This window comes from Simochromis diagramma, unplaced genomic scaffold (genome assembly GCF_900408965.1).
Source record: "Simochromis diagramma unplaced genomic scaffold, fSimDia1.1 OVJJ01000606.1, whole genome shotgun sequence".
In the NCBI taxonomy this organism is placed as follows: Eukaryota; Metazoa; Chordata; class Actinopteri; order Cichliformes; family Cichlidae; genus Simochromis; species Simochromis diagramma.
Window position 1 is genome coordinate 555675 of NW_024387233.1, and position 14572 is coordinate 570246.

The 14572-nt window shown below is 40.5% G+C and overlaps 2 protein-coding genes across 3 annotated transcripts; one reads left to right on the forward strand and one right to left on the reverse strand.

Annotated features, from left to right (window-relative positions):
• Positions 1–1907: 1907 nt before the first annotated feature.
• Positions 1908–6988, reverse strand: LOC120746944 (zinc finger protein 615-like). Of its 2 annotated transcripts, XM_040052530.1 has the most exons (3): positions 6874–6985; positions 5077–5306; positions 1908–4977 (listed from the first exon to the last, which is right to left on the reverse strand). In XM_040052530.1, the coding sequence occupies exons 2-3, from the start codon at positions 5077–5079 to the stop codon at positions 3868–3870; spliced, it is 1113 nt and encodes a 370-aa protein (XP_039908464.1). In that variant the 5' UTR covers positions 5080–5306; positions 6874–6985; the 3' UTR covers positions 1908–3867. The 2 variants fall into 2 exon arrangements, with proteins under 2 accessions (XP_039908464.1, XP_039908465.1); XM_040052531.1 differs by lacking the exon at positions 5077–5306 and having other exon boundaries at positions 6874–6988.
• Positions 6989–7730: 742 nt separating this feature from the next.
• eif1axb (eukaryotic translation initiation factor 1A X-linked b) lies at positions 7731–14480 on the forward strand. The gene is made up of 7 exons (XM_040052544.1): positions 7731–7900; positions 8772–8855; positions 11204–11307; positions 11485–11535; positions 11827–11908; positions 12461–12552; positions 13240–14480. Exons 1-7 carry the CDS (start codon positions 7885–7887, stop codon positions 13243–13245), a joined length of 435 nt encoding a protein of 144 aa, XP_039908478.1. The 5' UTR covers positions 7731–7884; the 3' UTR covers positions 13246–14480.
• The last annotated feature ends 92 nt before the right edge of the window (positions 14481–14572 follow it).

The window sequence follows — 14572 nt, forward strand, 5'->3', positions numbered from 1 at the left end:
TTTAAACAAATTTCCCGCGTGTGGGACTAATAAAGGTTATCTTATCTTGTGTCAGGTGACTTGGCTGGGATAACAAACTAAAATAAACCAAATCAGCCCGTCACACATCTTGTATGTAGCGTGGTTCAAAACTGACATAACCAGGTCACCTGTCTCAGCTCCGTTAAGGTGGACTGTCCTGTGGTGCTGCAGAGCACTACAATACACAAAGTTTACAAACACCAGTATCAGTTTATCAGAAACACCAGTATCTGTACTTTTAAATTTTTTGCCTTTATTGAATAGTGAAGACAGACAGAAAGCAGAGAGACACACAACAAACGGCCACAGGTCAGACTTGAACCCAGGCCACTGCATCTGTACTTTCACTTTCACTGTTTTTTTACTGTTAAAGCAAAAAATTATCTGCACTCTCCCACCAGAGTAAATTTATTTTTGCAATAAGAATTAAATGTAAACATAATAAGAAAGAAAACAGTATTAGTAGCAGAAATGTTCTCACAGTGCTGCAGTATTTAACAGGGCCCACCTGTTATAAATGCCAAAAGCTGGGTGCTTGTTCCTGCCACTGAAAAAACTTGTTTTCCACATCAGTAAGTCATAATTTCAGTTTATGGTTAGAGTTCAAAGTGTTTTTGTTGTCAGTTTATAATTTTCTCAGTGTTTCGAGTCTGAGCCCAACCTGAACTGTAATTTCAAGTTTGATAATAACCTGAAAATTTGACTTACAGATGGAAAAAGGGAGGAAACATGCATCTTTTTTGTTGATATTGTTGTTGTTTTGTCTTTCACTGATGTTAAATAACCGTTACCACATAGTCACCTACTGACTGTGTTTTATTGTATTACCTCTGACAACCAGTTTTGTGTCTCTTTGTTTCTTGATGCTCGTTTGTGCCTTCAATACAAAAATGTTAAAATACACGAGACAGCCCAGACTCAATAACCCTCATCCACAAATACATTTTTCTAGACTATCAATTTCAGATTAATAGTGCTCCAATGGGACTACACATAGAAAACAGCAGAAAAATGTGCATGGACGTTTAAAAAACCCAACATCAGTAAAGAAAGAACATCTGGTTGCTGTAGTTGAGTTTGGCTGCAAGATAAATCTGTTTTCATTAGATTTAAAGCCATTTTTGATAACATGCATTATTATTGCTGTAAAAATGTGCACAAACAGTCACGAGCAGCTGCTGGATGGAGGAAAATATTATGAGCTCTACCTGATTAACATCTAACCGAAAGAAGAAAATTTTTTTTCAAAAGCTGCCCACTTTGGCTTCACCTGCTGTGGGGATGCCAACAGCTCATCTCCTGTCATCTTTCACCAACATGGTGCTACAGACTAAAGTTAGAAACACAGCTTGCATCAGAAGATGCTTGACCAGTAGCAGAGGCAGCTAGTCCTGTTTGCTGAGGTGATGGAGGAATGAGCCGGTCGAGCTCCAGGCGTCACACGAGGCCTCCGTAAACAGGCTGTTAAAAAAAAGCCGTTTTTAAAATGGGAAACAACCTTTTTTATGTGAATGCAGCCAAATGTCTACTTTATATTTATCTTTGTAGTTTTTACAGCATTTAAGTGCAAAGCATAAATGTATGTTTACACTACACCTGTCATTTGAATAAAAAATAATTTCACAGAACGTGAACCTCAGGAGCGTTTTATTGTGAAAAGATGCAATATTTAGCTTATCTCAACTGAGATGAGATTTGTCGTTTGTTGGCTTTTTGTCTGCTTGTTGCTCTCAATTAATTTTTTTTATTAAAGAAATGTTTTTAAAAACTTGCAAAATAAAAAACTGTGACACATGAAGCACCTTGTAAACCCCCTTCAGTATAAAAACTCATCCACACTCACTTTACAGAGTAAAAATGTGAACAGAAAACAGCAGCGCTAAGAATCAGTGGCATTTCCCTTTAATGCAATGTTGCAGGAAAAAAGTGAAATCACCACAGCAAAGAACAAAAAAAGCAAAAAAATTAACACAGCAAACCTGCGATTTCACTGCATTTCAATTAAAAAGAAGAAAAACTAAAACGCTTCATAACACAGCTCTTTGCATCTCTTTTCAGTGTTATGCAGCAAACTCAGTTCATATTCGAATGATTTTCACCTCCTGTAACATAAAACGTACAGTTATGACAGGATGAGTTTAAAATAACATTTGAAAGGTTTCGGCTCCTGCAACGAGTGAGCTCTGTGGCAATTTAATTACACACGGCCGGCTCTTTAAAAGCCACATTTTAGCCTCGAAAAGAGTTTTATGCTTGATTTAGTGTTGATGCATATTTCAGTACAAACTTCACAAACACAGTTAAGACTGTAACATTTCATTGGTTTCCAATGTGTGGCCAGAGTCCACTAAAAGAGTCCTAGATTGAGTATACAGGGACCATTAATGCTAATTATCTGTATTCCTGTTACACAAAGTTATGTGTATTTTAAAGTTTTTTGGGTCTTTTTAAATATTTGTAGCTTTTTCCGCCTTGGAAAGCTCCTTCACAAAAGGTATAACACATACTCAACGAAAAAGGCAAATGAACAGCTTTGAATGTGTCTTCTGTCGTAACTTCTTGAGGTCAGCTGACCAGTAATATATAAAAATAACGCACACCGAGTGAAGTGAAAGGTTCAAACTTTTGGCATTTTCACTCCACAAACAGCTTAAATGTCTTAGTGTTTGGGATGTTTCCTTTGTTTGCTGGTCCAGAGCGTTTGATCCTTTTATTTTAGCACCTGTAAAAAAAGATCATGTGATGTGACTGAAAGCTTGGGTCTGTTTGTGTCGGCTATATTTTTCTGTAACACTTCATAAAATGGGAGTTACACCTGGAAGGTTTCTGTAATAACGCCTCCTTCAAGCGACTGCATTTATGTTTGGAAAATTCAGTTTTAGTCCAAGAGTGCGATTTTTAGAAAACTGCACCAGATTGGCTGTAACCTGCTCTGATGTCTCAAACTTCAAAGTTGGACCGTTGGCCCTTTTTTCTAGCTGACTTTTAACCCAGTCTGAAACACGTCCCAGTTTAGATATATTCATTTTATTGATGTACAGTAGTAGTTACCTGCTGGTTGTAGGGGGCCATCATAAGCACAGTCCTGCTATTCGTGCAGGGAAGCACCTTGTTTGAGAAAATGAGCGCTTGAGCGCGTAAACTTAACCCTGAAACACAGCGGCTGCTTCTCTTTGGTGAAGTTTTGATCCACCTTTCACAGCGGGAGTGTTTCAGAAACAAGCGTTTAGTCTTCAAAGGATCTTTTATTTTGAAAATGTATCAAATTCTTTATGCTGTTGCTGTCTCTGACTTCCTGACCTAATCGCCTGCTCTGTGCTGCTTAACTTTCTTTTAAAAACAGACTTAAGGCGACCCTGGAAGTCACTTCTGATGGAATCACAGCTGTGATCATTACGGGTTAACCTGCAAAGTAAGAAGACTAATCTGACTGTGTGTGTGCGCCACAGATATCAGCAACATTTAAAAAAGATGGTTACTGAAGGCTGTGATTAAATGTGTAAAATGTATTTTAAATAAACACACGGTAGTTATATGGACGCCTGTGCTGATTCTAACCGTTTCCTGGACGTTTTTCTTTGAGACAAGTTTTTTGTCCCGTTTCATCAACTACGATTATCCCTAATTGAAAATAAAGGAAGGGAATTCAAATAATTCTTAGACACTTCTACTTAAACAGTAACATGTTTGGTCATTAACTGCACACACACAAAAAAGGTTTTCTAACTGTTAGGGGAAAAGTTTTTCTGCCCAAACTTCAGCTCAGATGCATAAAATGTGGGATTTGACCCTGACGTCTGTGAGCCGCTTCACTCGAACACGAAGCTAAACGGTGAGTCTGGAGCGTCAGAAGTCGGAGTCGTCTGTCGCCGAGTTATCAGCACCGGCGGAGACTTCAAAAGTCTGCAGGCGGCTTTCATTAGCCTTCTGCTCGGTCATCTTCTTCTTGTTGTGGTTTCTGATGTGCACGCTCAGACCGCGCTCAGTCATTTCGTAGATCTGACACTTGGCGCAGTAGTACGGCGACACCCCGACGTGCCGGAACTGGTCGGCGAGGTACGACACGAGCGTCTTGAAGCCTTTGTTGCAGATGTCACAGCGCGGGATAACACCTGGATGCTCCTTCTCCAGGTGCTTCTTCAGGCCCCACCTGGACCCTTTGAACCCCTTCTTCTCCTCCGTGCCGGCTTCCTCCTCGGCTGCGCAGAGGCGGCAGACGAACACGGCGTCCTGGTTGGCGTGGCGCCTCGTGTGCGCGTCCAGCTCGATCTGAGTGCGGAGCGACTGCTGGCAGGAGTTGCAGAAGAACGTCTTCTTCCCCTCCATGTGGTGCATCTGCTTTAAATGCACCGCCAGCCCAGACGCCCTCTTGAAAAGCTTGCCGGGCGGCGGGCACATCGTGCACACCAGTTTCTTACCTGAGCCCGAGTTCATCTCCATCACGTCGCTGTAATCCTCTCCCAGCGCCAGCACGCTCTTATTGCTCACCGTGAACTCTTCGCTTTTGATCTCCTCTTCCTCGGTTACCAACCTCCTCTTCTGGCTCACCTGAGGTCGCAACCTCGCCGGTCTGGACGGCAGCAGAGCTCCGGGGTTCTCGCTGACCACCGGAGTTTTAACAATCGGCTCTTTCGCTGGGAGCGACCGATCTACGGACATCGTGAACTGGTAACTCTCCCCCTCCTCTTCAGGGTTTGAATACTCGATGACGTAGACGCCGTCATCGTCATCCTCTCCCACGACCTCGTCCTCCGCAGGCAGCGAGCACTCCACCTCGTAGAACACCTTCCCGTCGACGTGCGACTCCTCTTCAGCGATGTGAGTGTCGTCTATTCTCACGACTGTTATCTGGTCCATCCCGCCGGCGCCATCCCAGTTTTTGTTTCCGGCCATGACCGAGGATGATGATGCTTTTCCTGCACCTCCGCTTTGAACGGTCGACTGCTTGGAAGCCGTCTGAAAGGAGAAAAATGTATTACATACGCAGCAAACAGATAAAATACTACAGAATGAAGGCATAAAAAGTCTTTCTTAGATATATCAATAAATCAATACCATATACACAGTATTTCCTGACAGTAAATATTGGTTTGTGACTGGCGTCCTCGTTCTGCTCGGCGTGGCAGCTCATGAAACAATCCTCCACCTGCATCACATCCTGGTTAGAGAGCAGCTCCATCTCAAAGAGCAGAACAAGGACTAACATCACCCAAGACGGTGAAGTCAAAGTCAGTCTGACCACAGGATCAGAGTCTGGCAGTCACAGCAAAAGCACTCTGATCAGCCTATTGTTGGAAAAACGGGAGACAGGAAGGGCCGATGCAAGTTTGTCAATAGTGAATCAACTTTCAAAATAAGAGCATATGGGAATATGTGATAGTGAACTGACTGAGATGCTGTCTGAAATTGATAAAACAATAAAAATAAATCTCAAAACACACCTGAGTGGTGTGCTAGCTTGGAACATGCTGGACTCATAACAGATCATCTTGTGTGGAAGAACACTCCTATAATGTGTGAAAGGCCCCTTTATATGAGAGCGCACTCAGAGCCTCAAGGACAAAGTCTGGTTTAGCAGAGAAAGTCGATAACTGCCCTTGTGACACCCCTCATCTCTGACTCGGGGTTTATAGGTAAACTTTCTTCATCCCTCTGGGCAGCCCACCAAAGTCTACGTGTGAAAAACACTTAACATTTATTCATAAATACTAAATATTATCCAAAGTTTTATTTTTGTTTGGAGTGACCAGGATGGAAAGACTTAGAAATAAAAAGATCAGAAGGAGAAGAAGTTAGAGACACGAGCCTGAGGTGGTTTGGACATGTGCAAAGGAGGAGAAAGGATGTTGAAGATGGAGCTGCAAGGGAGGAGGAAGAGAGGAAGACCTCAGAGAAGAATCATGGATGTAGTGGAGGAGGACATGCAGGCAGTTGGTGACACAAAGGGATAGGGTGGGATGGAGCAGCTGAAAGATGTAGGTCTGCACGGTGATGGAGGTGAATTTGAGTAAAAGCAGTTCCACTCAGCAGGAAACATATTATTAATTAATGATTAATGAATATTAATATTACATGTCCAGGTATTTGTTCGTAGTTTTTATCTGTACATGCTTGTATGCTACTCATTCATTGATGCAGGTACGCATTAACATATAAATAGACAATAAACAAGAGAATTATTGTTCATAATACAATTATTATGTTATTATATACATGTACAATAACTACTTGTATTATTTACAAAATCTGTAATTGTGTTTATTATGTCAAATAATCATTTGTGATTACAGTAAGTATTTTACTGTTTATTTATGTAACTGCACAGCTCTTGCCCATAATTCATGCAATTGCCATTAAGACCATTTTTTCTATTATAATATTTTAATTTTCACATACATGTAGATTATATTAGCTACTATTATAATTTTTCATTATAATTTTGTATTCCTTTTTTATAAGTGCACGTTTAAATGTTTATTTTGATCATTCCTGTTATAACAAGACTTCCATTCAAAATGTTCTGTTTTAAGTAGAAGTGAGACGTGAGCAGCGATACTTCACATTTTAACGAAACATTTTTTCTCTAATAAATAATCCGCCACGACCTATTTTTCTGCTCAAGTCTTTTCTGTTTATTCTTTTAAATAACAGCAAGAATAGAGTCAACATTCAGCACGACCCTGCTGCCGAAGTCAGCCATCACAACCATTAGCTTAGCAACGAACAGCTAATCAGTAGATAGAGGCAGCTCTGAGGTTCAGATTTCTCCACTATGAACTAGTTGGGTCTTTAAGATTAAAGGAAAAGAGTTGAACTGCATGCACAAATGTTCAGATACAGCTAATCGTTCACCTTTAATCGATGCAGATGGTCAGATTTCCTGCAGAAAGCTAGCTGAGCCACAAAAAGAAAACACACAAAAAGACGTGTGTTTTCTTTCAGGACAAACTAACGAGCTGAAAACACATGACAGAGCGCCCCCTGGAGCCCTGGATGTACTTTAAAAGTACCAGCAGTCAGCGAAAAACAGTTCAGTAAAATACTGTACAACAGAACGATATTGTACGATAAGATACAAGTTACCCTAGAAGGGACTCAGTTACGTGTAAACTAATAAATAAAGTCACATAAAATGAGCTTAACAAGTTAAAATGTCATAATAATAATAAATATGAAAAAAAAAATAAACATTTGTAATTTAGTAAGGAGCTCGGGGTAAATTTAAAAATAAAAATTGCATTAAAATGGATTAAAAATGAGTAAAGGAAACAACAGAATAGCCCTCAACATAAAAAAAATCAATAAAAAACTAAAAGAAGATTGGAAATAAAATACAATAAAATTTAATAAAATATCATTAAAAAAAATCATAATCTAATCCGTGAAGAAGCTCCACAGGTTAAGGTACATGTAAGAAAAATATTGAAATAATGTTTTTATAAAATAAAATAAAACGTAAGAATGTGAATATAAATCAATACATTAATAGCTGAAGAAAATAAAACAGCCACAATAAAAATGTTTTTAACTGTATGATAATAATGTAAAAATTGAACATAAGCAATAAGAATTACTACTACTACGGTACTTTTACATTTATTAGAGGTGAATTTCGTCACTGTTGCTTCTTTACTGAAAGAAGCGTTTTGTCTCTGTAACAATGCCCTGTTCCAATAAAGTACTGAGGTTTTGAATATCCTGGTCTGCGCATGCGCACTTCTGATGAGTGATTCGACGCTGAGTAGCTAGCATCTCGTCAGATCTGTGCTTTCTCTGCATTCGCTCACTTCTCGTGAACAGTTATTGTTTAACAGCTGGTCATTTCTACCGAGCGGAACTACCGTGACCGAGGCGTGAAAGAATATGCCCAAAAATAAAGGTAAGGTTAGCGGGAAGCCATTCGTTAGCGACGAGTTTCAGTTGATTGTGTCGGAGCCCGCCGCGGACACACGCAGCTAAAACGTGACACCGACCGGCTGCTGCTAGTTAGCCCCGCGGAGCCTCGTTTACACGACCGTTAGCGTGGTATACGTGATGTTTACCCGCTCTGTTTGGTTCTATGCGGGGTAACTGTGAATTTAGGAGAAATCTAATAAAGTTCTCCTTCTCCGTTAACGATTGAGCTAACCTGATTACTGGTGTAGTCCGCTGCTAACTATTACAGCTAACCAGCTAGCTTCTACCTAGTTACCCCACCTACCCCACCCGGGCCGGCCCGTAATATCCGCCTCCAATTTCCACCAATATTCAGCCCTTTAAAACACCAGAGTGTCTTTATACTGGGTTCTAAACTATTCTCCAGATGGTATTGTAGCGTTTGGACGATGTTACGACCCTTAACATAAAGGTTAGCTCCTCTTTCTGTCCGGTTCCCCTTTCAGAGAGAAGCTCACACAGGCGTTGAAATTAATGCCATCTCTGCTGTTTACCACGATAAAACGCCAGTTTGGATAACTGAAATTGAACCATTCACACGTACTTAAAACAAGGTGTCAGTGTTGTCTTGTTTAGCAGAAGTTTCTGGTGTTTCTAGTCATTTTTGTTCCGTTGCTAAACAAAAAGCTGCCTTAAGCTTGATTAAATTTAACTCCACTCAAGCCAACCTGATGAAATCTTAGTATTGGTGTTTTTCCATTTAATTGTTGGTTGATTGTTTATGGCGCCAAAATTATTTATATGTACGTTTAAAAAAACAAAACAGTGAAATTGACACAAACCACTAATGTATTTCTGCTTGTTTCTGTTTACAGGTAAAGGAGGTAAAAATCGGCGACGTGGAAAGAACGAAAATGAGTCTGAGAAGAGGGAGCTGGTGTTCAAGGAGGATGGACAGGGTAAGTGTGGGTTCAGTTTATTCTGTTTGTGGGTTAGAAGAGTTGCCTTCACCTCCGAGCTAAGCAAGTATGCAAGTATTTCTTGCACAATATAATGCTGTTCACAGAAAGGAGCGCCTTACAGAAAATTGTCAGGTAAACAAAACACTGACAACATTATAGCACTGAATTTACGTGTTCAAAAAGGAGTAGGACGAAGTATAAACTTATTCATAGACATAAGGTCTAGGATTAAGTGTCACTGCATGTCCTTAACAAACAGTAATTTAGTGTGTTTGATGTGAGTGGGATGAAGAGTGAACTATTAAGGTTTTAAAGTATGTCTCAGTTAAAATACAGTGTTTCTTCTTATTATGGGAAAATAAAATTGAGTTACACAAAGGAGAGTGATGAGTAAAATACAAAATAAAATGTAATAAATGTAAAAAAAAAAAAATTAAACCTTTTAAATGAATGAAACAAAGTGCTGTTTAAAAAGCTGCATATTATTGGATAAGTTGGGTCTGTAGAGTGAGCTCGTTAAATTCAATAAAACAGAATAAAAAGTGCCTCCCTAAAATAAACACATCAAATACTAAAAGTATAGTGGTCAGTGTATGAAGAAGAAAAGTTATTTAAATAGTAATAATAAAAGTTTGTTCTAGTGTTAGTTTACTGTATCAGCTGTAAAACACAGTTACTAAGAGCTATGTTTCACTATATTATGTCTCTTTTTCCTTTTTCTTTTTTTTTTTTTTTTTTAGCATCTGCAAATAAAAAAATGATCTCAATAACTTGAAATCAAAATGAAGACATGATATAAAAATATTTAAATGCTTTGGCGAAACCTGAATATCATCTAAACGTTTAGAAAGTAACAGGATGAATACAAAAAGACAAAAATAAATTTAAGGAGGAAAAAAAATCCCGATTGTAAGTTGGGCACAGTTTTAAGAACTGTAAACGAGTGTCATAGCTCATCATTCATGTTAGAACTACTTAAATCTCTAAGATTGAAATGTAATCTTTCAGTCTAATCTAATCAGTTTTATCCAAACAAAAAAATGCTTGAAGTTTTCAGTCCTGTGCTTGCATATGTGACAATTATTTGATGGTAAATCAAATATTTGCTTAAATCAAATATTTGCTTAAAAATGTCTCGTTAAGCTGTGAGGATTTAAAATATCAGCTGTAGTTGATGAGCAGACAGTCAAAACACACCAGCTCCCCAGCCAACAGTTGCCTCAAGGCGCTTTAAGGTAAAGACCCCACAGCATTAGAAAGAAACCCCAACTTTTACATGACCTACTATAAACAAACATTTGGTGACAGTGGGAAGGAAAAACTCCCTTTTATTAGAAGGAAAGGATTTAAGAGCAGTGATGTTTAGAGCGCTGGATGACTGAGGGGTTTACTGGTTTACTGGCTTTACTGGATCTTCAGCTTAGAAGTGTCAGGATCCAGCTGGAGCTGCTCAAAAATTCACTGCTCAAATCCGGATGTAACAACCTTCTGAGGAGCAGGTTTAAAAACAAATTAAAATTTAAAGTTAAACATTGCAATCACTGGATGATCCATCTCTTTGTCATTATGCCATTCACAAATATTTATGGCTGGATCCACTCCCTACAGCCTCGGTGCATGTGTCACTGATCCTACCAGACCTGGATCAGAGAATCAGGGACCTCCTGGACAGTCTGGTGCTATTTGGAAGCATGGGTACAGAACACGTCAGAGGTTCTGATGAAGGTGTGGGTCAGTTCTGCCTTCATCATTCAAGAACTGTTCTGTACCAGGAAGAACCCAAAGCACCAGGATAGGATTGCAGTCATTCTGGAGTGTGTTTCAGGCTTCAGACTCTCACGTCTGTAACATGTGCTCAGTGTGAACAGTTTGTTCAGAAACATGCACACGAGTGACCTGCAAAGCAGCACATACTGTTCCTGCTGCTCGGCTGCTGTTATCTACAGCTTTGTCTAGCTCTCCTCCTGCTGGTGTCCACTCTGAATCTTGGCACTCTGCTGGGAGACTCTGCAAACTTTCCTGTAACCGCAGGCATGGAGATCCTGAAGGATCTGGACTGCACGGGCAGCCATCAGTAACCGGGACACTAACAAAAAGCAAAACTAGAGAAAAATCAGTCAGAAGAGAGGAAGAGCGAGCAGTCTGGGCACCACCTGCTATTCCCTTTGTGGGGGTTGTCTTGTTGTTGTCTCATCCAGTGCATCTGTCACTTTCATTTGCACCAAGGCAGCTGAAATAGATTCATAATGGTTTATTCCTCCTATTCTGAACAGTGTACGAGCCCTTTATTACAGGCGAGTATATCACGGGTTGATTTAAGCTTCCTTTGCTCTCTTGTGTCTCAGAATACGCTCAGGTGATTAAAATGTTGGGGAACGGACGTCTGGAGGCGATGTGCTTCGATGGAACCAAGCGGCTTTGCCACATCAGAGGAAAACTCCGGAAAAAGGTAGGAATGACCCGAGCACCTTCTGTCGCCTTCTCCCACCATCACACACAGAGGAAACTCTGTGGTGTGACGCCGCGTCAGCATTTTCTCAGGCAGCCGCCGTCAGCGTGTGTGCGGGTCACAAAGTGCAGCGTGACCCTGTGCCACTCATCCCTGCTTTGTTTTGTTTTCCTCCAGGTCTGGATTAACACGTCGGACATCATCCTGGTCGGGCTGAGGGATTATCAGGTGTGTTGGTCGCTCACACAGGCTTCAGATCAGACCACTAATACTGTTGTCAGTCACTGAGAGGCCACCGTGAAGCTTTAACAGCCTGAATTACTTTTCCTAAACTTATTTGTGTTTTATCAGTAGAGATGTTGATGTTGATGTTTGTGATGGCCACAAATAACAGAAAACTGCTCACAGTTGTGTTTACATGGAGAGTCCTACCTACGGGGCTCTGTAGGGGGGCTTAGTTAAAAATTCTCAAGTTACTGTGATCAGTAACACAAACTTCAACCCCAACTTCTGTTCCAGGACAACAAAGCTGACGTCATCCTTAAGTACAACGCAGACGAGGCTCGCAGTTTGAAAGCGTACGGAGAGCTGCCAGAGCACGGTGAGTTACGCTGCACGTGTCACATTAACGAGGCGGTTTTTTAAAAACTTGCTGTGTTAATGTTACTGCAGCTGGTTGTCTGGTGTCTGTTTTACTTCCATGAACTTCCACAAACATTATTGTGTCAGACCTGTAGGTGAAGTAGGATTCTGTTTTCTTGCAAATCCAAGGTGGAAAATAGTTGCAGGTTTTGATCAGCAGAGGGCCTCATTGCACATCACAAACATACTGAATTTTGGGACTGAGCAAAGTAGCAGCACCGTGGTGATGACCCGACCAACTGCAGGAAAACAATAGAGGAAGCGTTAGGGCTACCCGGTTAGCCATGCATGAACTTTCAAAATAAAAGTTCAAGGTTTCTCCACTAATAAATCACGTGCAAGGTGGAGAAGTGGTGACAGTCTCATTTCCAAACTGCTCCCTGATGGTGATGGTGATCATTCAGAGCATCTATAACTACACAGTCCGACCCTGTGGCGTGATTAGATTCACTCTGAGGTCGGCGTGAGTACTCGTGAGATGTTTCTGATGCATTTTCTGTTTCATCTGCAGCCAAAATCAACGAGACAGACACATTTGGACCTGGAGACGACGATGAGATTCAGTTCGATGACATTGCAGATGACGATGAGGACATTGATGATGTAAGTTGGTGTAATTGAACAATATTTTTTTTTATATATTCTAAGTACCTGAATTTAATTCTTCACAGGAGTGGATTATAATCCCAAAAGTAGTCTTGAAGCCAGTACAACACCTTGAATTAAACATAAAGAACTAGCAGCATAATTTTACTTTCTTCTTTTAGTTCTAAATCTCCATCAGTGACCTTATTTTCTGAGACACAGTGGAGCTTTGCTTGCTCTTAAACAAGTTTGGTCTTGGAGCTTGTGTCATCAAAAAAGTTGTGGTGGTCACATTTTATTGCATTTTATAGACAAAAAGCTTATAAATCATAATTGGTCGTATTTAAGTTCATTTCTGATTTAAAACAATAAAAAAAAAAAGAGGAGATGTGAGGATGGTTCTGACGAGACAGTTTAGCTGAGCGAGCCTGGGCGTAAACTTGTTTTTAAGTGACTTTGGAGTCTCGCACCTTCTAACAGCCTTATATTGGCTTTTTTCACATGTGTTTTAGATTAATGCATTTGAGAGATTTTACAGATATTTGATGATCCTCACCATCTTTGGTTGGACTTTAACCCCCAACATGATATAAACTGTAGAAGTAGTTTGTTTGGTCCAAATATGGTGGATAACTAAACTGCGTGCACGCTGGGATCAGATTGTGCAGAACAAACTCAAATAATGTTTCCTCTTCCTCTTTGCAGATCTAAAATCCTGCCACTGGAGGGAGAAGGTGGGATTTTGTTAGAGATGCTCCGATTGGGATCTTTCGAGCCGAACACAGCGCACCGAAAATAATTATTTTTATTAAGATCAGCCTATGCCAGTCCAATACAGTTTATTAATATACAGTATGTTTAATCCAGCTTGTTTATCATCAGTAGACATCTTTGTTGTTTGGAGAACTTTAAGTGCATTTCACACGGGGGGAGATCACCATCAGTACTTTGATTTATTAGACAAGACGCTGCTTTAGAGACTGTCTCAGTTATCAGACGGAGACCACTGAGGATGATGATTTTGAAGATGATGATGACGCCGACAGTTTGCTTTCCCCACCTTTGTGGAGAATCTGAGCTGATCGACTGCATCATACGTGTAAGGTGAACATCTGGAGCATTTCTAGATTTTTACCCTTCGCTTCCAGCTGCAACAGAAAAAGGCAAATCTGCCATCTCAGTTTTGATTTTTTGTTTCCTCCTTAATTTTACACACAGCTGCGCAGAAAACACACTCATTGTCTCATGACTGCAAAATATCCCACACCTAGTGCATGTCATCTTTTAAAAATGTATTTATATTCATTTCACACTGTGGAATTTACAAACGAGTACAGAATCTCTGGATTCGCCAATAAAAACATTAACTAGTTTGTGTTTTTCCTCCTTGATCGTTTATCGTTGTTTGTTGATGGCAGAAAGAATGCGTTGACCTCCACGGTGGCTTTTTGCTCCCTTTCCTTTACGCCCTGCCTGCTCACATAAGCTCGTATTTTTAGTTTACACCCAGGCTGAATGAAGGCAATCCTGCTCCCCTAAAATCAAAAGAAGACTCAGATGTATTTCTCTGTTTACTTCCCTCATTTGTCTTTCTGTTGTTGTTTCTTTGTCCTCTCTTTGAACTCTTTGCTGCTCGCAATTCCGGTCGCTAGACCAGCGGTTCCCAAACGTTCCCCTTGCAGACATCCCCACCAGTTAAACCAGTAAAACCTCACAGCACAGCCATTTATCATCGCATAGAACCTCTAGAAAAATCAGTGATTTATATCTGCAGCATATTATATCTATTTCCCCTCCTCGCAGTCCCCGAGGAGGCCCAGCACCTCAGTTTGGGAACCACTGCTCTAGCCGACGTGGGGCCTGTTGCTGTTGTAACTGAATTAATAAAAAATTAAAATGTACTATGATGTTTGAAGGCTGGGTTTCCAATAAAGATCTTAACTCCACTGACCTGGCATCGTGGTTTTTGGGCGCCTAACGCACTTCCTGTGCCGGTCTGATGGTGGCAGCAGGACAGATAAACTGACCTTGTGCTCTT

What these genes read in the sequence shown, in the direction of transcription:
- eif1axb (XM_040052544.1), top strand. An exon ending in GTTCAAGGAGGATGGACAGG is followed by an intron (nt 8,856 to 11,203) that starts GTAAGTGTGGGT and finishes CTTGTGTCTCAG; the next exon opens with AATACGCTCAGGTGATTAAA. An exon ending in GAGGAAAACTCCGGAAAAAG is followed by an intron (nt 11,308 to 11,484) that starts GTAGGAATGACC and finishes GTTTTCCTCCAG; the next exon opens with GTCTGGATTAACACGTCGGA.